This window comes from Zalophus californianus, chromosome 1 (assembly GCF_009762305.2).
Source record: "Zalophus californianus isolate mZalCal1 chromosome 1, mZalCal1.pri.v2, whole genome shotgun sequence".
Classification (NCBI taxonomy): Eukaryota; Metazoa; Chordata; class Mammalia; order Carnivora; family Otariidae; genus Zalophus; species Zalophus californianus.
This window is the reverse complement of record NC_045595.1, coordinates 145,821,535-145,844,677: the sequence shown is the minus strand read 5'-3', so window position 1 is coordinate 145,844,677 and position 23,143 is coordinate 145,821,535. Positions and strand designations below refer to the sequence as shown.

The 23,143-nt window shown below is 39.2% G+C and overlaps 1 protein-coding gene across 5 annotated transcripts in view; it reads right to left on the bottom strand.

Moving 5' to 3' along the window:
* UBXN7 (UBX domain protein 7) overlaps positions 1-22,829 on the bottom strand; it is a 61,841-nt gene extending 39,012 nt beyond the window's left edge. The window contains exons 1-3 of one of the 5 annotated variants that reach the window (XM_027582337.2): positions 22,598-22,829; positions 3,553-3,700; positions 593-660 (exon numbers count right to left, since the gene is read on the bottom strand). In XM_027582337.2, coding sequence (XP_027438138.1) covers positions 593-660; positions 3,553-3,700; positions 22,598-22,670 — 289 coding nt within the window. In that variant the 5' untranslated portion in view covers positions 22,671-22,829. Of the gene's footprint in view, positions 1-592; positions 661-3,552; positions 3,701-11,097; positions 11,165-21,513; positions 22,488-22,597 lie in introns of those variants that run through there. The other 4 variants (XM_027582340.2, XM_027582341.1, XM_027582338.1 and 1 more) reach the window with 4 other exon arrangements.
* Positions 22,830-23,143: the final 314 nt, after the last annotated feature.

Here is a 23,143-nt window from a genome sequence, read left to right as displayed (position 1 = left end):
CCAGGTTATAACTTTATTTTCTATTTTTTTAATATACCTATTAATACCTAAAATATTTAGCTTGCAAAAGGTAAATAAGTGCTTATTAAACTAAAAGTTTTCTTTAAATCTAATTGAATGTTCCACTTTCTACTGTCTCTCTATGCACCCAGACTGACACCACAATTTTTTGCATGGATTAGGTATTACTTTCTCCTTTGTTCAAAATAGGAATAGCGCTTCTGGAAATTTAGAAAAGTAAAGACAAGGCATATCAAGACAGTAAGGATATAGTAGTCAAGTAAGTGCCCCCCAAATAAAAAGTAATCGGAGTCTTTATCTAATGATAGATTTGCTTCCATTACAAGGCCGTATTTCTTTTTGCTAATTTTCCTTCTTTTGGCCTTCTACAACAAATATTTTAATCTGGTTGTCTCCTTGGAAAGAAGCAACTGCAATTTTCCTGACGGGAGTACAGAATTGTAAGATAAGAACTGACTCTACACTTAAAAGTAATAATCTCTGAGCAAGCCTTCACATCTTTTGATAACTTCATTAAAACCCTAAGGTAACAACAGAGTCCAATAAAACTAAGGAAAAAAGATGAACTTACCACCAAACAAAGGTTCTGGTTCCACCAATATTTCCTGTTTTTGAGGAATTGGGGCACGAACTTCTTCTCTATTAAAAGAAGTAGGAAAATATCAAAAGGAAAACTTTTTTGCTACATGTTCTCTCCATAACTATTGTGAATGCATCCAAATTAACAAGTTATATGAACACCAAACTTAGTGACTTTTAGGAACCATCGTGTTAAATAATTGTTAGGTTTCCATACAGAGGTCACCTGGAATAAGAGTACCTGGCATAGATGGCTCAAATGATTTATAAAGAAAGAGAACAAACAGAAAAGAAAAAATATTTCCCCTTTCCCCTCAAATTCCCTATCCTAGATTCTTTACAGGAAAAAAAAGGGGGGGGCAGCTTACAAAAAAAAAACACAAAAAATCAGACAAAAAATGGAAAATATAGGCATAATAAATCAGTATTACATTACTACTATATCAAACAATAGATCATTAAATCACATGTATTAAAATAAGTTTAAATAAGCAATAAATTTTATGCTAGTTATGAAGATAGTTAACATAGGTATTACCTTGGATTATTTATTAAATAAACTCCAATATATACGGAGCAGAAAAAGTAATTCCTCATCTTTTAAAAGCCTATAAACTCTTTAAAGTTTACCTCCAGAGGATTTAATAACCCATCTCCTCCAGTAGAAAATACTCATTTAGAAATACTGTAAAAATGGCTATGTTGTTTTAAATATCAGTTGATTTTATAGTTTTAACTAAAATATTAATCTCTGCTGATTAATGTTCATAGCAAGGAAGAGTATGCTCCAAATTTATTGTGTCCTACTCACATGTTAATTTAAGTAAGGTGTAATGTTTTCCATTCAAGTGTTTCTAATAGTAATAACTGAGCTTAAGGCCTTCTTTTTTACATCTAATAGATAGAACTCCAAAACATACTTTACAAAATAAAGTATGAATACTCATTTGTCAACAAAAACATCCTATAATCAAAGAACAACTAGTTCGACAGAGAAATCTACAATAAGCCAGAAGAAGGATAAAAGGTAATTCAAAATTAAGTACATCAGTCACTGCTCACACACAAAATTCAATAATCTGAAGGAATAGACAATGCATCTATAAGAGGAAACTCTATTAATCCTCTTTCATCAAAGAGAAATAGTCCATTTTCTTAAGAAAACTAAGAATTTAGAAGACATCTTTTACCTAAATAAGTCTTTCCATGATTTTCCTGATTTTATAGTATATATATAATTATCTAAATTTAAAACCATTTAATTACTCAGAAAACAAACTTTAATCTGATGAAATACATCAATTAGGGGTTTAGATTAAGTAGTATTCCCTATACATAAAAACTTGATTACTACATGTTTGAGGGTATCTGTTCCAAGATTGCTAGCTACCCAACAAAATAAAGAATGGATCAGAAAAAAGTGAACCGTAAAGAGTGAAAATTATAGTTTAGGACAATCAGTTAGCAATACAAATAATCTAAGTCAAATTATAATGTAATTCAATAGGATAAGACATTCATCTATCAAAATTATTATTTTTAAAAAGTAGACTCCACATCCAATGTGGGGCTTGAACTCACGACCCTGAGATTAAGAGCTGCATGCTCTACTGCCTGAGCCAGCCAGGCGCCCCATATCAAAACTATTTTTAAACACAATAAAAAAAAACATGTTTTATACAGTGAGAACAGTTATGTTCCCCCAAATCAGCCATGAATACCTGTTATTCAAGTTTCTGTAAACTAAATCATGTTTTCATATTGATTTCCATGAAAAATTTGAGCTATGTTGGGGGAAATGGGATACCAACATCTTAAATACGTAGCCAATACTGATAGGAAAAAACTTTATGAAGTACTAATAATGATCTCTAAAGTTCACTCTTCATGTGGAAACAATTAGTACTCTAGAACCTGGAACTAGATCAACGAAGTAACTATGTCTTAAATGTTATTTGGCTTTTTAAATCTACCTCTAATTTAAAAATAGTATCTATGTCTTTATCTATTCCCTTAAACAGGGAATTCCTCTTGTTTAGTATCTCAAGTTGTAAACACTGAGTGTTACAAAGGGCTGTAAGCATTAAAGTCTTATTTAAGGATCTGCTTAATTGTTTCAAAAATCAATGGTTTTCCTTTGAGTAGCATTCATCTCTAATATTTTCCAAAGATGTGGAATTTTGCCCATAAGGTATTCATTTTAAATTCTCATTGGTATCAAATGTAAAGGGCAAAACACCCAAATTTGTTCACCATTTATTATCATTCTCTACAGAATACAGTTCCATATGCTAAAGGTGCTTCCAATGATTAACCACATGTAACCATCATTAAGGTATAAAGGACTAGAATTATTTTTCAAAAGGTTTTCCTGGCAACTCAAAACTCTCCTGGGACAATGTAAGAAAATTTAGAATTGGGAAATCTGAGCTTTATTGGGCTTTATTGCCGTATCTGCTATGTAATTACTGTGTAGCTTGGGAAAATGGCTAGCCTTCGCTTCCTCATCTGTAAAATGTAGATAATAATGTCATCCCGTAGGGTTCTTTTGAAGATTAAATAATAGACATGACAGTGCTCTAGAGAATTTGAGGCATAGAAGTATAAAAATGTACACGAGACACTTTTTCAGATGCTTTCTTTCAGCTTTTAAGTTTTTCAAAACCAGAGAATTAACCTAACTGATAAAAATGCAACTACTCTAGGGCACCTGGGTGGCTCAGATGGTTAAGCGTCTGCCTTCAGCTCAGGTCATGATCCCAGGGTCCTGGAATCGAGTCCCCACATCAGGCTCCCTGCTTGGCAGGGAGCCCGCTTCTCCCTCTCCCTACTGTTCCCCCTGCTTGTGCTCTCTCGCTCTGTCAAATAAATAAATAAAATCTTTAAAAAAAAAAAAATGCAACTGCTCAATTTAGGTGGGGTTGCTCCTAACAATAAATAATAAATTCATACTCTGTGTGTGGTCTGACTGTGGAGACACTTGCTGAACTGGTACTGGGCTCTTCAGCAATTCCTCCACCATCCAAAAACATAGTGACTGCCATCTCCAGATTATTGTTGCAGGCTTCGAGCATATGTTTCCCTACACTTTCGCTTGCACCTGAAAAAGCAAAAAGACAGGGAAAAAGTTAAAAAAAAAGGCACCTTCTTATTAAAGGTTCATATTAAAATACAGAATTCCCAAGCAAATTAATAGTACCCTTTCCCTTTTAGGATGAATGACTTCTTTTTAAAAACCTGTTTATTTACATTTACGATGTTAGCTGATTAGTAAATTACACAAAACTAGAAAAGAAACTACCAGCATTAAAATAGTGGTCTTCCTTCATAATAACACCAAACTAAATAAAGCATGTCTTTAAATGGACCAACTATATATGTTAGAAACTGAAAAAATGAGAAAGAAAAATGAAAGACTACACTCTAGAAAGTTAGGAAATATTTTGTTAGAAAGAATGCATTTCAGTTAGCATGTTTCCATCAAAAAGAAAGCATTTTTTAATAACAAAGGGAGAGAAGTGAGATGGGAAATTTTGTCAAAACTATAACCAAGTCAAAATCTGGTAAGAATGTCAATCTTCAGGGCACCAGGGTGGCTCAGTCAGTTAAGTGTCCGACTTTTGGATTTTGGCTCAGGTTATCATCTCAGGTTTGTGAGATCGAGCCCTTCATCCTGCTCAGCGCTGGGCATAGGAGCCTGTTTAAGATTCTCTCTCTCACTCTCCCTCTGCCTCCCCAACCCCCACCCCCACTCTCTTTCTCTAAAAAAACAAAAAAAAAGTCAATCTTCATCATTTAGACTGACCCTACACACATTTATTCATTTGTAAAGCCAGCATAGTCTGTTAGATGCAATGTATACTGGTAAAGCCCTTTACAAAGCCAATTTTAAAACATGTATCAAAAAGTACTCCTTCCTTCGTTGACCCAGTAATTTGGGTTTCTAGCCAAAAAAACATTTTCTTTCTTTTTAAGATTTATTTGAGCAGAGTGCACATGTGCATGCTCGGGAGTGGGGCGAAGGGCAGAGGGAGAGAATCTTCAAGCAGATTCCATGCTCAATGCAGAACCCCAAGCAGTGCTTGGTACCACAACCCACGAGATCATGACCTGAGCCAAAACCAAGAGTCAGACGCCTAAACTTAGCCACCTATGTGCCCCAAAAGATTTATTCTTTTATCTATTCCATATCAAATACTATAAGCATAAATATGTCCATATACATGTCCAGTATAGTTTCAGTTAATATTGAAAAATTGGAAACATAAATGTCCAATGGTACTAGAATCTAAATCATAGAATTTATTTGATGGAACATTTTGTGACCATTAAAACACATTGCAGGTTTTCCATCTGGGATGACTTTCCTTCTACCAGAATCATGTACCTTATAATTTCCTTCTAAAGGGCGTGTGTGTGTGTGTGTGTGTGTGTGTGTGTGTGTGGCCCGAAAATGTCTTTATTTTGCTGTCATTCCTGAAAGATAGTTTTACTGGATATTCTATTTTCAGGCTGATAGCTATTTTCTCTCAGTAAAGACCACATTCCAATGTCCTCTGGCTTCTGTTGCTGCTGCTGGGAAATCAGTTGCTAGACCAGAGAAAACCTTTTTTTAATAGCAATCTGTTGTTTCTCTCTAGTTGCTTTTAAGATTTTCTGTCTTTGGCCTTCTGCAGTTTCATCCTAATTTGTCCTGGCTGATTTTACTTATCTCCTTGGGATTCACTGCACTTCCATCATGTAAGGATTGTTATCTTTTATCATTCCAAAAAATTCTCAGCTATTTCTATTTAACAATTACCATGCTCCTCCATTCACACTTATTTCTTTCTGGAACTCCAATCAGATCACTCTATGCTGTGCCAGTCTGTTCTTTTTGTAGTTGTTGTTTTTTAATCTCTTCACTGTGTTTTTCATTTCAGTTAATTTTTTTAAAGATTTTATTTGAGAGAGAGAATAAGAGAGAGAGAGAGAGCATGAGAGGGGGGAGGGTCAGAGGGACCCTGTGAGCAGGGAGCCTGACGCGGGACTCAATCCCGGGACTCCAGGATCATGACCTGAGGCGAAGGCAGTTGCTTAACCAACTGAGCCACCCAGGCACCCTCATTTCAGTTAATTTTTTTTTTCAGTTAATTTTTTATAACTAGAAGTTCCAATTTTGTTTTTTTCCTACTATGCCTAGCCATGTTTCAGAGACCCTTCCTTTATAGTCATATTTCAAACTTCTCATTTCTTCAAACATATTCGTCAAATTTATTCGAATTACTAAGACAAAACAAACTTTCTGTAGTCTGTGGGAGTCATCCTCTCTTGTTTCTGCTGGCTCTTGTTCATGTGACATGGTTTTTGCGCATTTTGTGATTTTTTTTTCCTGTGATCTCATGTGCTTTGGATTTTTAATTCTGTCGATTCTTGAAGTGAGGGTTGATACATTCCTCCTAAGAGGGTTTGATTTGGTAAATTTTGTAAGGCACCTGTGGGCACTACCAAACAAAGACCTTTTTTTTTTTAAGATGTTATTTATTTATTTATTTATCTGAAAGAGAGAGAACAAGCAGTGGGGAGGGGGAGAGGGAGAGAGAGAGAGAAGCAGACTCCCTGCTAAGCAAGAACCCTGATGCAGGGCTTGATTCCAGGACCCGGAGATCATGACCTGAGCCGAAAGGCAGATGCTTAATGGACTAAGCCACACAGGAGCCCCAACACAATCCTGACTTAGGGTATTTAAGACCTCATGGAAAATGTGACCCTATAAAGACCCTTGTTATAAATTCTCAGTGACTATCTCCTGCCACTCTCCAACTGCCAAGGTTGAAACAAAAGTCTCAGCTTCACGAAGGGGAAGGGTCTCCTATCAGACTCTTCTCCTTAGGAAGACTACAGGCATTGTTTCCCGTTTCTTGGGCCCTATGACGCTATCAAAGAAGTTTAAAACCACTCAATTTGGGCAGATTCCACCAGGGTGAAGGCTTCCTTTAAAACTAGCTAACATCTGCATTCCCATTTCATTTTTAGCCTCAAAGTATTCCTTACTTTCTCACCAGCCCAATGATGTATTTTCAAAAAAAAATTTTTAATACACATTTCACTTAGGATTTTTCTCAGCAAGAGGGTTATTCATGATCTCTCTCTAGTTTACCCCTACTACCAGAAATGGAAGTGCTGATTCTCCTCTTAATTTCTTGCATTTGTTTTCTCTTTTCTATTAGTTGTTTTTTTTTAAGAGTTTATTTATTTATTTGTCTCAGAGAGAGAGAGCACATGCACAAGCCTGAGGTAGCAGCAGGCTGCCTGCTGAGAAAGGAGCCTGATGCAGGGCTCGATCCCAGGACCCTGGGATCATGACCTGAGCCAAAGGCAGACGCTTAACTGACTGAGCCACCCAGGTGCCCCTCTACTGTTAGTTCTAAGGCTTTAAATGAAGCCCACAATACTTCTTACCTAGATTACTACAACAGACTCCTAACTGATCATTCTATCTTCTACCTTGTTGCTGCAGTTATGCTCCAAAATACAAGTCTGATTCTCATTCTCTCTCTCTCACACACATCCACTTAAAACTCTTTAATGGCTTAAAAAAAAAAAAAAAAAGTCTTTTTAATGGCTCTCTGACACCACAGTATACAGTATACAGTATAAATTCCAAAATCCTTATGATCTGGAAAGTCCTTTGTGACCAGGCCTCAGCTCATCTCTCTGTTCTCCCTCTCCTCCTCCCCATCCGACACCCTTCAGTACAGTCATACTGAATTACATGCTTGGAACGTCCTTACCCTGCTCATCTCCCCTTCGTCCAGTTCATGCATGCTCAAGAACCACCTTAAGTGTTACTTTGTGAATTTGTGTGCTAATAAGCATTCTCTACAGTACCTCCCCACTCCCACCTCTATGATACTCTTCTATTATATACATCAATATACTAAGTAGGAAATGTTGGTTTACTTTCTGGCTCCAAGGAAAGAGCAGAAGCTTCTTGAACACAGGCTTTTGTTTTGGTATCCCCAGCACCTAGCACTGTGTTTGCTTGCACATGATCAATGTCTAATAAACTGACTTAGAGCTATCTCACAGTACTTCAGTTCACCAGTTGATATACCAGGGAAAGAAAGGTCAGGCTTCAGCCAAAACAATACGTCCATATCCTTTGAATTTTATACCGTGTGCATATGTTTATTCTTTAACTTTCATTTATAAAGCATATGGTTACACTGTGGAAATCACAAACAACAAATGGGTACTTAAGATCTATCCATGTTCTTAAGATTAAATTTCCAGTGAGAGCATCACATACAAAATTTTTTTTTAAACCATGAGACTTTTTTTTTTAAAGACTTTTTATTTATTTATTTGACACAGAGAGAGAGATAGTGAGAGAGAGAGCACAAGCAGGGGGAGCGGCAGGCAGGCAGAGGCAGACGGAGAAGCAGGCTCCCCGCTGAGCAGGGAGCCCGATGCGGGGCTCGATCCTAGGACACTGGGATCATGACCTGAGCGGAAGGCAGCCGCTCAACTGACTGAGCCACCCAGGCGCCCCGTCATCACAAATTTTAAAAGGGCTCTATCTCAAACAATGTAAAGTGAAAACCACATACTCAAAAAAAAAAAACCTGTCAGATGACGAAGTAGATACTGCTTTGTCTAATAGCTGACAAAGACATATATCTAAGATGCCAGTGAAAAAAACTGAACAAAATTATTTCCTGAGGGGTGCTTGGCCTACTCAGCAGGTAGAGCATGTGACTCTTCATCTCAGGGTTGTGGGTTCGAGCCCCATGTTGTGGGTAGAGTTTACGTAAAAAAAAAGATTTGAAAAAAATTATTTCATGAAACACAAGTGGAAAAACCATGAGTACATAAAATTAGGATTTAATGTTAAATCAATTTAAAAAATTACAAAAAAGCATCTGATCATTTGACTTAAGTCCCTAGAAATTTGCATATTTATGTTGGTGAGAAATCTTTTTTGGGAATTGGACAGAGAATTACCTTTCATTTGGGGTTGGCTGTATATCTGGGTATATATATGGTCATTTTAGTTACATAGGCCCAGGGAGGCTTTTTCCTTTAAAAAGCCTTCTCTATCACTCAAATTTAAGAAACTTCCAACCCTTCTCTCTCCTTCAACTGCAAACACCCCTTCAGTCAAACAATTCCTACAGTTTCCATCTAGATGAAACCACTCTGATCCATCCTTTTCGCTCTGCATTCATCGCTACAGTCTTCGTTCAAGTCTTTACCTCTTACATGAACTACTGCATCTCTCTGCTCTTGGTCATGTTCCCTTTGATAGACCCTCTACACTGCTAAATAATGTAAATTTGATTGTCTTCTCTGTATCAGTCTGCATTGCTGACTGGAAGTTTTCATGTTTCTTAAGCTGCCAATAAGATTTGGCCCTCATTTACTGCTTCCAAATGATACCCCTCTGCTCTCATCTCATCCCTATAGCATTCCCTCCAGCCACGCAGGTCTACTAATCTAGGCAGATCCCTTGGTGTTACTTTAGAATGCCATGCCTTTGCATAATATAGTTATAGCAAATCAGTCCCCTCATTCACTAAATACCCACTTCCCTGTTAAGTTTTAGACCTTCCTCCTCCCCTCCTCACCCTGAAGTAGATAGATAGAGGAATAGATGTATACTTTTCCATGAAGTCTCAATCTCTATCCTTGTCTGTGCTAGCTTTTCCATCTTGCAAACTTTAAAAACTTGCCCAGGTCTCACTTTTCTCCTACCAGTTATCTCTCCCTAAGGTCTCAATCAAGCTGAACTAAAAGTTCTCAAGTTCTAGTATGTACAAATTTACATTCTCACCATTAGTAAACACACTTTTATTTTTTATTTTTTTTAAAGATTTTTTATTTATTTGACAGAGACACAGCGAGAGAGGGAACACAAGCAGGGGGATTTGGAGAGGGAGAAGCAGGCTTCCCGCTGAGCAGGGAGCCCGATGCGGGGCTCGATCCCAGGACCCCGGGATCACGACCCAAGCCAAAGGCAGACGCTGAACGATGGAGCCACCCAGGCGCCCCAGTAAACACACTTTTAAAAAATGAAATTTCAGGGTGCCTGAGTGGCTCAGTTGGGCATCTGACTCTTAATTTCAGCTCAGATCATGATCTCAGGGTCGTGAGACTGAGACCCAGGTTGCATTGGGCTCCACACTCAAGCCTGCTTGAGATTCTCTCTCCCTCTCCCCCTCCCCCATACATACTCTCTCTCTAAAATAAATAAATAAATCTTAAAAAAAAAAGAAATTTCAAAACACAGACAATGCAACTTTTTGAGGGGAAGGAGTTCAAATATCCCAATAGCCAATCTTAGGTAATCTTGGGGCAAAACCAGCACAAATTTGATGAACAATTTTGAGACTCATGTGTTTCCATATTATTTGTCATAAAACCTGAGGCTTTGTTTTAGTGCCTTCCTAATACTTTTCCATTATACTTCTTAAATGGTAGTCTGAAAATTCATTTTTAGACTATTGTACTCCATTTTAATTTACTTATCTACACAGCAATTCTGAAAGTTAAAAGGTTCCTATAGACAGACCACTCTGGCTGCTTGTTCTAGCAGAGAGATGCATGAACTGTTATGTTTGCCTCATAATGAATCCTAAAACCAGCTTCACAAGGCATCCACCAATCTTTTCTTTTTCAGAGAATTAAATCACTGAGTTCATATCATTTTTGGCTCTTGTCTTTCTAGGTGCTCACACTGCACTGAAGCACCATAAAAAGCACAAAGAATATGTTGGTGGGGGAGTGAAACTCCCTCTGCCATAATAGCAACCAATGCTGGCTGCTATCACTCTTTCTGAAATGTGTTCACAAGGAAATTCAACTTAAAAATGACCACTGCAGACAAATAATTGTTGTCAACCTCTCTACCACCCTCCAACTATCAGAACTCCAGTACAACTGACTGGGAACCCTTCAGAGAATGTATGGGCTCTGAAGTAAAATAAAAGATGGTGTGAAAATCAGGAACTTGTAAAGTCAATCCTCAGGCAAGCTCGCCTGTCAACAATATGGTCTGCCTATCCTAAAAGGTCTAACTGCCTATTTTTTTTTTCACTTTATTAGGCTGCCTAAAATGCAACCACTGAAGAGATTAATTTAGGTTAACAAACATGCTTTTTATTTTATTTATTTTTTTAGAGGCAGGGGGCAAAGGGAGAAGGGGAGACTCCGCACTGAGTGCAGAGCCGGAGGCAGGGCTTGATCTCACAACCCTGAATCATGACCTGAGCTGAAATCAGAGTCGGATGCCAAACCAACTGAGCCACCCAGGTGCCCCATCATTTATTAACTTCTCCATTAGATGTTGAGCTACTCCCTAAAATCCTGTAAATTGAGAGCAAAAATAAGAGATTAAGGGAGTTGGGTTAGGAAAAAAGATTTAAGTAGCCTTTTGGAGGAGAGCTAAGGAAGGCCTACCAGAAGTGCTGCATTAGGGTGGGAGGTACCTTAGAGCATGAAAAAGATACTGGGTACCTGAGGATAGAGACACCAAACAGTTGGGATGAAGATATCAAATTTTTCCTCTGGCCTGTCCTATACACTGTAAGGAAAAAAAAAACATTCTTCATGTTCCCTTCAGTTCTCAGTATAGATATTAAGAGCATGAATACTACTCAAATAAACCTGAGTTTGACTCCTAGTCAAGTTGTGTGACTTTGATTAGTTACTAATTTCTCTATAGCTCTCAGTTTCTTAGTTGTAAAATGGGGATATTACCAACTTCATGAAGTGCTTGTGTAGATTAAGAAAATTCATATTAAAGAACTTGGCACAGCTCCCTATTGGCAAATAGGCAAGCAGAGTAAGACATCTCAGTTTTCTTTCGCTCACTCATCTGATGCTATGAACATGTGCTTCCCTCATATTAAACACTCATTTTGTGTTTTTTTTAAAGCAGGAATATAACAGGAAATAATCACTCTAGGAAAAAAAAAATGAATGCTCTAAAGAATAAAACAATACCAAAAGGTATCTGCTTTAAAGAAACCTGTAAGTAAGCAGCATTCCAGTATGACTGAGAAGCATCAGGAGTGTTGTAGTGGCAGGGGAAAATGTAATAAAAGTATAGGTAAGTATTCCAAAATTTCCTAGGTCCACAGGTTTATTGAACTATAGATTAAAATAGAATTTATTAAAAGGGATTCTACAGGGAATGACTTTAAGACACAAAAATAAAGCTATAATAAAGGAAATAATCACTGTGATATTTTGGGGGCAGATGGTGTCAACACTCGAGGCCCAGAACTGCCATCCTATTTATAATCCTCACTTAACTATTTAACACTAGAATCTAAGCTGTAGGCAGCATATCCCAGAGAGGGCCCTATCATATCTCTGTTGACAATATGCAGGATAACTTGCATCACTGGCGTTTGTCAGTGACCTGTAAGAAACATTCAAAAAGAAAGAGGGGCCTCTACCTATAAATATTTTTTTAAAAGGAAGCACATGCTAAATCCTGGCAAGACTGAAGAAGGTAGTATTTGAGAGGGGCCCAAGAAACAAAGTACACCATTCACTTTCTTAAATAAAGTGAAATTATCTGAGTCATCTTGCTTCTATAATCATTCTTAAAGCATCACTTGTATCACTTAGTGCATCATTTTATTTATTTATTTATTTTTTAAAGACTTTATTTATTTATTTGACAGAGAGAGACACAGTGAGAGAGGGAACACAAGTACGGGGAGTGGGAGAGGGAGAGGCAGGCCTCCTGCAGAGCAGGGAGCCCAATGCGGGGCTTGATCCCAGGACCCCGGGATCATGACCTGAGCCGAAGGTAGACACTTAACGACTGAGCCACCCAGGCGCCCCAGTGCATCATTTTAGAAAAAGAAGACAACAGAGAGATAATTAAAGGTTCCAGTGGTTCTTAATGCCGGGAAATAGCAGAGCATTTAGTAATGTGAGAGACCATTTTTGGTGTTTCATGACTGGGGGCTGGGAGAGCGCTAGTGGCATTTAGTGGAGAGAAGACAGGAATGCTATAGGACGTTGAAAAACGCCTCCCCTCCCACCAAGACTGCTCACACCTTCATTTCAGACTTATGACCTCCAGAACTGTGAGAGAATAAATGTGTGTAAAGCCATGCAGTTTGTGGTAATTTGTTACAGCAGCCACAGGAAATAAATACAAGTGCTAAATCTTCTGAAGAGGATAGAATAGTCCTACGCAACAAAAAATTGTCCCAGCCAAAATGCCAATAATACTCCCACCGAACTAAATAGGCATATGAAGAAGTGAAGGTTAACTGAGAAGGCAGAGAAAAAGTATGGAGAGCTAAATGATATAGGGGAAAGGAATAGTGATCAACAAGTTAATCAAGTTGCAAGTTCTACCTATATATTCAGAGGTAATAACTATTGTTGATGGGTCAGCTGTAAAAAATTTGAACTTCTACCTTATTATATTCAGAATAAAACACCTATCTTTTTTAAAGAGGTGGGACTAATAATACGTTTGCAGATTTAAACTATCTGTACACTTGTTTAAATTGGCTTATTTTTTTCCCCAAAGATTTTATTTACTTATTTGAGAGAGAGAGAGAAACAGCATGAGAGGGGAGAGGGTCAGAGGAGAAGCAGGCTCCCTGGCGACGCAGGAGCCTGATGCGGGACTCGATCCCAGGACTCCGGGACCATGACATGAGCCGAAGGCAGTCGTAACCAACTGAGCCACCCAAGCGCCCTAAATAGGCTTATTTTTGTGGTCTCAATATTACAGGCAGCAACAGGATAGCTTAATCTAACCCTGCATCTTAGTGTGTTCAGGCTGCTCTAACAAAAATACCTTTGACTAGGGTGGCTTAAACAACAAACATTTATTTCTCACAGCTCTGGAGGCTGGGAAGTCCAAGGTCAAGGGTCCAGCAGATTTAGTATGTGGTACAGGCCTGCTTCCTGGTTCAAAGACAGCTGTCTTGGGGGCATCTTGCTGGCTCGGTCAGTAGAGCATGCGACTCTTGATTTTGGGGTTGTCAGTTTGAGCCCTACACTAGGTGTAAAGATTACTTAAGAAAATAAAAAAATTTGTTTTAAGTATATTAAAAAAAAAAAGAACAAAGACAACTGTCTTCTTACTGTGTCCTCACAGAAGGGGTAAGGGAGTTCCCTGGGGTCTCTTTTTAAGGATACTATTCCCACTCATGAGAGCTCCATCCCCATGACCTAATCACCTCCCAAAGGCCCCCACCTCCTCATGCCACCACATAGAGGGTTTAGGATCTCAACATATGAAATTTGGGAGGGGCACACAAAAATTCAATCTATAATCTATGGCAGGAGCTCCACTTTACTATTTCTCACTACATGAACCCTTTTCATTTACTCCTTCTCTTCCTTCTTCTCTACTCCTTCCTTACTCCTTCCTTCCTTCCATTTTAAGCCTGCTAATGGCACCAAAGTGTATTATTCAACCCAGCCTGTGGTATACAATTCACCAGTGGCCATTTCTTTGCTGCTGCCTCTTAGTTCACACTCTCTCCATTAATGACTTGATATAGGAAATAACCCAAAACCTGTAATGCAGTTATCTCCACCACAGCTGGAAGAAAGAATCAAGAGACTTTCCAAACTGTAGTAGTCCCTTATGCCTATCCTCTATATCACTTTCAAGTGCCAAAAAAATTAGTCTCTCCTCCGCTACTTTCAAGGAACCAAAGTAGAGCAGTCAGAGAGAGAGAGAGAAGAAAGAAAAGAAAAGAGAAGAAAAGAAAAGAAAAGAAAAAGAGAAGAATCCCTGTAGAGCCCTTATTATCCCAGGATAGAGAACGGAAAAAATTAGTCTTTCCACTACTTTCAAGGAACCAAAGTAGAGCAGTCAGAGAGAGAGAGAGAAGGAAAGGAAAGGAAAGAATCCCTCTACAGAGCCGTTATTATCCCAGAAGGGATAGAGAACAGAAATGATAAAGACACAAAGGGATTGCTTTTTAGTTGTACCTATCCCCCAGAAATGATAACAAAGTAAGCTAGACTGTCCACCTAGGAAACAGGAGTGAGTGACAGCTGCAAGAAGTAAGGTGAAAGCTAACCTCATCAGTCTCCCATCCTGATGAAGTTTTTAAGCATTCAGGAACTGAAAACATTAAAAAACAAAAACAAACAAAAAAACACCAAAAATTTATGCCCAGAAAACTAAATTTATTAAGTATAAGAGAAATGAAATGACTGAGTTAGCGGACAGATAAACAAAGCTAATTTTTGTTGGATCAACAAAAGGAAACTATAGGGAGGGTAATAGTAATATGGTGAAAAATGCATAGGCCTACGAGTAAAGACACCAGAATTCTAGTCCCTGTTCTGCCATTACCTAAGACCATGCTACCCAAAGTGTGGTCCTGAGACCAGCTATCTCTAGTCCATGACAAGATTAAAAGAGAAATTCTAAAAAATAAATAAATAATAAATAAATAAATAAAAGAGAAATTCTAGTGTAAACATTTAGAAACTTTTATAACAATTTGATAGAGTAATTTTATGTCTGTGGAATCTAATAATTAAAAGTTCAGGCTTAAAAGATTTATGGATGGCAAATTATCATATGAAAAATGCCCAATATCATTAGTCACTAGGGAAATGCAAATTAAAACCACAATACTATACCATTACACACCTATTAAAATGACTACAAAATATTAAAAATACCAAATGAACAAAAAATAAAAATAAAAATAGAATAATAATAAAAAAAATACCAAATGGGCAACTGAACTCTCATACATTGCTGATGGGAATGGTAATCATGACCTTGGAAAACAGTTTGGCAATTTCTTAAAGTTATAAACCTATCATATAATCCAATTATCCCACTCTAGGTATTAATCCAAGGGAAATGAAAACTTACATTCACACACTTGTATGCTAATGTTTTTAGCAGCTTTATTTATAATCTCCCAAACTGGAAACAGCACAATTATCCATTCACTTAATGAATGGATAAACAAATTGTAGTATATCCATTCAATGGTATACTATTCACCAATAAAAAGAAAAAACAATCTGAATGAATCTCAAATGCAATATGCTAATTGAAAGAAGCCAGACTCAAAAGGCTACATACTGTGATTCCATTTATATGACATTCTGGAAAAGAAAAACAATAGACAAAAAGATTAGGTTATAGGTGAGGGGAGGGATTGACTACAAAGGGGCAGGAGGAATTTTCTGAGGATGATAGAACTGTTTTGCAACTTCACTGTGGTTATAGAATTGTACAGTTATTAAAACTCATAACTACATATTTAAAAAGGGCAAATTTTACTGCATGCAAATTATACCTTAATTTTAAAAAGAATTTGGGCTTATATTTTGTTATTTTTATCTCATTTTTCAAGCAATTTTTTAAAAATTTTTATTGTTATGTTAATCACCATATATTACATCATTAGTTTTTGATGTAGTGTTCCATAATTCATTGTTTGTGCACAACACCCAGTGCTCCATGCAGAATGTGCCCTCTTTAATACCCATCACCAGGCTAACCCATCCCCCTACCCCCCTCCCCTCTAGAACCCTCAGTTTGTTTTTCAGAGTCCATCGTCTCTCATGGTTCGTCTCCCCCTCTGACTTACTCCCCTTCATTCTTCCCCTCCTGCTATCTTCTTCTTTTTCTTTTTTCTTAATATATGTTGCATTGTTTCAGAAGTACAGATCTGTGATTCAACAGTCTTGCACAATTCACAGCGCTCACCATAGCACATACCCTCCCCAATGTCTATCACCCAGCCACCCCATCCCTCCCACCCCCCACCACTCCAGCAGCACTCAGTTTGTTTCCTGAGATTAAGAATTCCTCATATCAGCGAGGTCATATGATACATGTCTTTCTCTGATTGACTTATTTCACTCAGCATAATACCCTCCAGTTCCATCCATGTCGTTGCAAATGACAAGCTCTCATTCCTTTTGATGGCTGCATAATATTCCATTGTGTATATATACCACATCTTCTTTATCCATTCATCTGTCGATGGACATCTTGGCTCTTTCCACAGTTTGGCTATTGTGGACATTCAAGCAATTAATTTTTATTGTACTTTATAAAAGTACTGGTCCATGAAGACTGAAAATTAAAAAAAAAAAAAGGGGGAGTCCTTTCCTCCAAAAAAAGCTTGAAGAGCACTGACCTAGTCATATAAATCTAAGTCATGGGCGCCTGGGTGGCTCAGTTGGTTAAGTGACTGCCTTCGGCTCAGGTCATGATCCTGGAGTCCCGGGATCAAGTCCTGCATCGGGCTCCCTGCTCAGTGGTGAGTCTGCTTCTCCCTCGGACCCTCCCCCCTCTCATGCTCTCTCTCTCTCTCTCTCTCTTTCTCTCTCTCTCAAATAAATAAATAAAATCTTAAAAAAAAAAGTTTAAAAAAAAAACCTAAGTCACTTTACTTTTCATTTGATTAACTCAGAAATGAGTCAAGATGGTTTTTAAGATATCTTCCAGCCCAGGGGGCACTGGGTCGCTCAGTCAGTTGAGCGCTGGGCCAACTCTTGATTTCAGCTCAGGTCATGATCTCAGGGTTGTGAAATCCAGCCCAACATCCGGCTCCGCGCACGCCATGGAGCCTGCTTAAGATTCTCTCTCACCCTCTCCCACTGCCCCTCCCACCCTCTTAAAAAAATCTATGAATATTCAATGATTTCTGGTTTCCTCAAGTACCTACACATTATCTGAGTTACTACCATACTCCTGATGTTGGAAGTACCATTACATTCTCCTGGTTTTCCTCCTAAATCTTTGGTTTCTCTGTACTTTCTTCTTTGCACTGTGTCAGATGTTAGTGTTCCTTCAGCTTTGTCTTGGAGCCTACTGTTTTCTCACAGTACACTCTCCCCTGCAAGATGCTATTCACATTTATACTTCAGCCACCATTGCTACAACTCCTCAGATGACACTCCTCTTTCTAGACCCAAATAGTCATTTGTTTATTGAACAGTCCACTTGGAAGTCTCAGAGGCAGCAACTTATCTGAAACTGAACTAATTATCTTCTCCCCAAACCTCTTCCACTATCCCATATCCTTCACAAATAGCACCATCATATACCTAGATGTCCATAACAGAATCCTAAGCTTCATTCTGACTCCTCCAACTTCTTCCCATATCTTTCTTCCCTTATCTTCCACTTCTCTGCCACAAACTTATTTCAACAAGGACACCAGTGTCTTTCTTGGATTAAAGCAACAGTTTTCTACTTATCTCAATGCCTACCTCTTCTCCACTATAGCCAAGTAGCTCTTTCTAAAAAACCTAAATCTGGTTATGTCACTCCCCCAATTAAATTTTTCATTGACTCCCCACTACACTAGAATACAGCCAAGATTTAACATGGGTTACAAAGCCCTTCCTAATCTGGCACCCCCCCCCCCAACTATCTCTTCAGTTCAATTTACTGCATCTCCCACTAACTATGCCCTATTCACTTGGAATTATCATCAACTCCCTAAATCTACTGTCTCTTCTTTCTTGTGTCTGTGTGTGTGTATATCTGTCCCTCTCTCCTCCAGGCCTCTGTACATGTTCCTCCTGTAGGAAACATCTCTCCTGCAAGTTTTTTTTCTTTCTTTTTTTTTAAAAATTAAGTTTTAGCTAAGAAATTATTTCTTCTGGGAAACCTTTCTTTACCTCCATCTTTTGTGCTCCCATAATAGCTACCTACCATTCCCCATTGTATTGTAATACCTATGTATGTGTCTGTATTCCCATTAACCTTTATGCTTTTTGAGCACAGACACCTTGTCTTGCTCATAGTAGTATTTCCAGGATCTGAACCATGCCAGGCACATAGTAGTCCATCAATACTGAATTTATTAGTAAGATCCCATTCACAACTCAAAATTTATTACCTCTCTAAATTCTGCTCAAACATCATTACCTCCTGAAATAGTTCTTACAATTCCAAAAGAGTTTCCTCTTGATATCTAGAACACTTACAACCATCTTTCCTGACAGAGAACTTAAACACAGTTTAATACTAACCCAAGAGAAATGTATTGTAGAAAAGAATATGAATGGAAATTGGCCAGAAAGCCAAAAACTCCACACACCACAGTTTCTAATTTCTGTAACAAATATGCATTCAGTTAACGGTTTTAGACAAAGATTAAACTAAGGTCTCTTCCATAATTTCATGAAGTACATGAGTGTCTACTATGCATTAAGTTTTATGGAATTCTATACTAACTCCTATTTTCTTCTCAGCCCCCACTTTCTATTCCCTCACATTTTGTCCTTCCCTTCTATTGCCTGTTTATTTTTACCAATTCTATAGAGCATCTATATATCCCTCATCTCATGAAATTATTCTGATTACATCTGTGCATTTTGTCTATGTGTGGCTGGATGTCAGCCCAAGCTGGTGTTAATGGAATACTGCCATGGTTCAAAACATTAAAAATTGTTCTTTTGGGGGGTACCTGGCTGGCTCAGTTGGAGAAGCATGCAACTCTTGATCTTGGGGCCATGAGTTCAAGCCCCACACTGGGTGCAGAGATTACTTAAATAAATTTTTTAATTGTCCTTTTGGAATGACACTCAGATCCAGCAGCACATTCCTTCCTCATGTTTTAAGAACTGATACGACTTTTGAAAGCAGTTAACAGTCATTCAAACCCAAGTACGATGAATATCAAGGGAGATCAAACTGATAATACTGTAAAATGTAGTGGACTATAAAGTAACAGGACTGGTTTTCTATGCAACTTCAAATGACTCTAACATCAATGGTAAAGGTATACAGTTTCTCAATGTATTTCAAAGACTGTCACTTCCCTTGGCTTATCAGAGTTTGATCACAGAAAAAATATTTATGATGTAATATTAACTGAAAATCTATTCTAGGGGCACCTGGGTGGCTCAGTCGTTAAGCATCTGCCTTCTGCTCAGGTCATGATCCCAGGGTCCTGGGATCGAGCCCCACATCAGGCTCCTTGCTTGGCGGGGAGTCTGCTTCTCCCTCTCCCTCTGCCTGCCGCTCCCCCTGCTTGTGCTGTCAAATAAATAAATAAAATCTTAAAAAAAAAATTGCTGTTGTGAGAGATTAGTTTTTACTTTTTTCAAAATCATTTTAGGTTAGGATTTGTGTGTGTGTGTGATTTTTTAAGTATTTTTTTTAAAAATCAGAGTCAGGGTGCCTGGCTGGCTCAGTCAGGAGAACATATGACTCTTAATCTCAGAGTCGCAAGTTCAAGCCCCACATTAGGCATGGAGCCTACTTAAAAATAAATAAATAAAAATAGGAGTGCCTGGGTGGCTCAGTCTGTTAAGTGTCTGCCTTTGGCTTCGGTCGTGATCTCAGGGTCCTGGGATGGAGCCCCACCTTGGGGACTCTGATTTTTCCCTCTCCCTCTGACCCTCTTCCCTGCTCGCATTTGTGTGCATGTGCTCTCTCAAATAAATTAAAATCTTTAAATAAAAATAAAATAAAAATCAGTCAATACACCTGAAGCTAATATAATATCCTGTTAACTATATTCAAATAAAAATAAATAAGAAAAAAATCGAGTCATTACTTCATACTCATACATCATATAGAGAGATTTGTTCTACTTAGTGAGAAATAAGACTTAAAATTCTTTGTTTTCTGTTCTATTTTTAAAGCCACAGAAAAGGTAAGGCTCACATTTTTGAAAATGCATTGCTTTCACCAGAATGTTGAGCTTCCAGAAAGTAAAATCTTTTTGAAATCACAGCATAAGTTCTTAAGGTCAATTTAATTCATCCAGCAATGAATAAATATCAAATACCTTTTTATCATAAAAAACTACAATTTTAAAATATATGTGGACAGAACCCCAAACTTTTTTTAATATATGTAAAAAAGACTAAAGGGGCTAATCATGTGCTTCTAACAGTTAATCACTGTCTTGTAAAAAAAAATCCCCAAAGTTATTATTTTTTAAAGTTTTTTTAATTTATTCAAGTAATCTCTACTTGAAGAGTAGTGTGGGGCTCGAACTCACGACCCTGAAATCAAGAGTCGCATGCTCTTCTGACTGAGCCTGCCAAAAGCCCCAAAAGCCCCAAAATTATTAATAGAAATTCGTAATACATTAAGAACAATCTAAGGTATTTTCCCTTTTGCAGACTTCCAGATACCATTGTCTACTAAGGGTCTCCGACCTGATTCAGGAATAGAAAGGCCTGTGGCCAGGAAACAAGCCATGTAAGCTAGCACAGAATTAAAGCAAGTAAGTGAGCCATTTTATCTCACCACACTTTGGGTTTTGTCCATATTTAACAAAAACGCTGAATTAGAAGAAATAATGTGAGGTTCTGAGTTCCTGAAGGGGTGGTCCTTAACACAAAAACAGTCTGAGTTCCTGAAGTGGTGGTAATTAACATAAAAAACTGAAATTAAATAGGTGGCATCTTAAACCAACTCTAGAAAAATCTAAAGATTAATAATAACCACTTCTATATCTGATTCACTACAAAGATTTTTCTATAGAAAAATAATACTGCAATATTAACTTATATACACAATAATTTTCTAATTTTCCCAATAACAGCAATCTGCTTTGACACTGGGAAATGCATTACATCTTTAATAGTCCAATCACAGAAGTTTTAAAATATTAAGAAAAGTTGATCATTCCATTCCTCATCCCAATTTTACTTCAAATTTTACTTTACCAATTTTGACGTGACGTTTCATGCCCACCAGCTAGATAATGCATCAAACGTCTAGTTGTCATTGCAGAGCAAAAGAAAAAACTAGCTTTAAATTATAAAACAGCAATGTGCATAGAACCTGTCTGGTTAGAACAATATAAAATTTTACTTAACCAGATCTTATATGTCAAACTCTAAGTACATTAACAATAGAAACATTCTCTGCACCTAACAAATAACCAGATAAAGTATAGATCTGCTCAGAAAGGGAACTAACATTCTAACCTCCTTCCAAAATGACAAACTAGAACGGCAAAATTACACTCAGGCACATGGAGTACTCTTCTCTCAAATCACTCCACAGAGAACTTCATCATTTGCTCCGCCCTCTAATAACTCATGCAAAAAAAGTTCAGCACCATCAGAGAGAAACAAGGCATAGAGAATTCATAGAATGGCTTAGGGCCTTTCCTCCAGGCGGCAAGAGGATCTGCGTGTGCCCTTCGCAGGGGTCCAAGGGAAAATAACCGAGGATTTGGGGGATGCTGACACCCAAAAACTGACTTTCTCTCAAAGAAGTTTCTGCCGCCATCCCTATTTTATCAGCAGGAGGCTCCGGCGCCATCGTCCCAGTCTTTATTATTTTATTATGGGGAGGTGGGAAACGCCACCCAGGATTCCTCCAGGCCTTCCCTATTAAGGTTGGGGGGGTTCCCCCTCATTCTTCTCTTAAAACCTCTGTCTTGAAGGTACTTCTCAGCACCCCCCTTTCTAGCGGCCTATCCCCCAGGATCGGTAAAGGCACTGCCGAACCCACCAGCCTCGTCGTTAAGGCGGGAGGGCCCGAGCACGCCAGGGCCACGGCGATGGCTCTGAGGGGCCCAGAAAGGGGAAGGGCAGGCCAGGGACTGGGGGAGAATGACCTGGCCGAGGAAGAATGGAAAAAGGAGGTGAGAGATGCACTGCACCCCACGGCTGCACAGAGAAGGGAAGGTAATGAAGGAGGAGGAGGGCGGTGGCCCGGGTGCGGCCCCCCACCTCTCCCGCCCCCAGGTCCCCGGGCCGGCGGGGGCGGATGAGATCGGCCCATTCCCCGGGTCTTGGATGACAATGGGGGCATTGGGGGTGAGTGGGGTGTCTCCCTCCACACTGCGAGAAGACCGAGAACGAGGTATGGGGTGCGCGGGGGGGGCTGTCTCCCGCCTGAACCCGGAGACCCGACGCCGTCGTCGCCTCTTCCTCAGAAGGGAGGACGGGAGCTGTGGGGAAAGCCCGAGGGAGAAATGCATGAAGGTAAGGGGAAGCCCGGGGCGGAACGGCCGTCCGCTCCAGACCCCACTCTCCACCTTCCGGTAACCGCGTCTCTTACCGGTGATGGCGGTGAACTGCTGAATTAACCCCTTCAGCGCCGAGGACGCCGCGGAGCCCCCGTGGGCAGCCATCTTACCGCCGCCGCCGCTGCCGCCGAACAACAACACAAGACACACACGGACCGCCCTCCCCCACCTCGCCGCGCGGTTTGCGCAGGCTCATTGACCGCCCCCAAGCTCCGCCCCTCCCGTCCCGCCGGCCCCCCCACCTCCCCGCGGAGATCGGCGCAGGCGCACTTCCAGGCCGGTCCGGGAGCGCTCTCTGCTCTCCCGGTTGGTTGGCTGCACGGTAGCTGCCTGCCGGCAGCATCCTTTACAACCTCTGATGCCTTCCTCTTCAAGCTCCAAGGCCAGTCTCATAGATGCGGTATCTGTTCCTGTTTTCCGAGATAAGCTTCAGCGAGCTCGGCAGATTGTAGGCACTTTGCGTTTCAACTTCACAAGTTTTATTGACAGATCCAACTGCCGATGACAGTTTTTCCTTCTTTTTTTGCAGCTCCATAGCCCTCTGCTAGGTTTCCTGCAGCTCCTATCAAAATACAAAT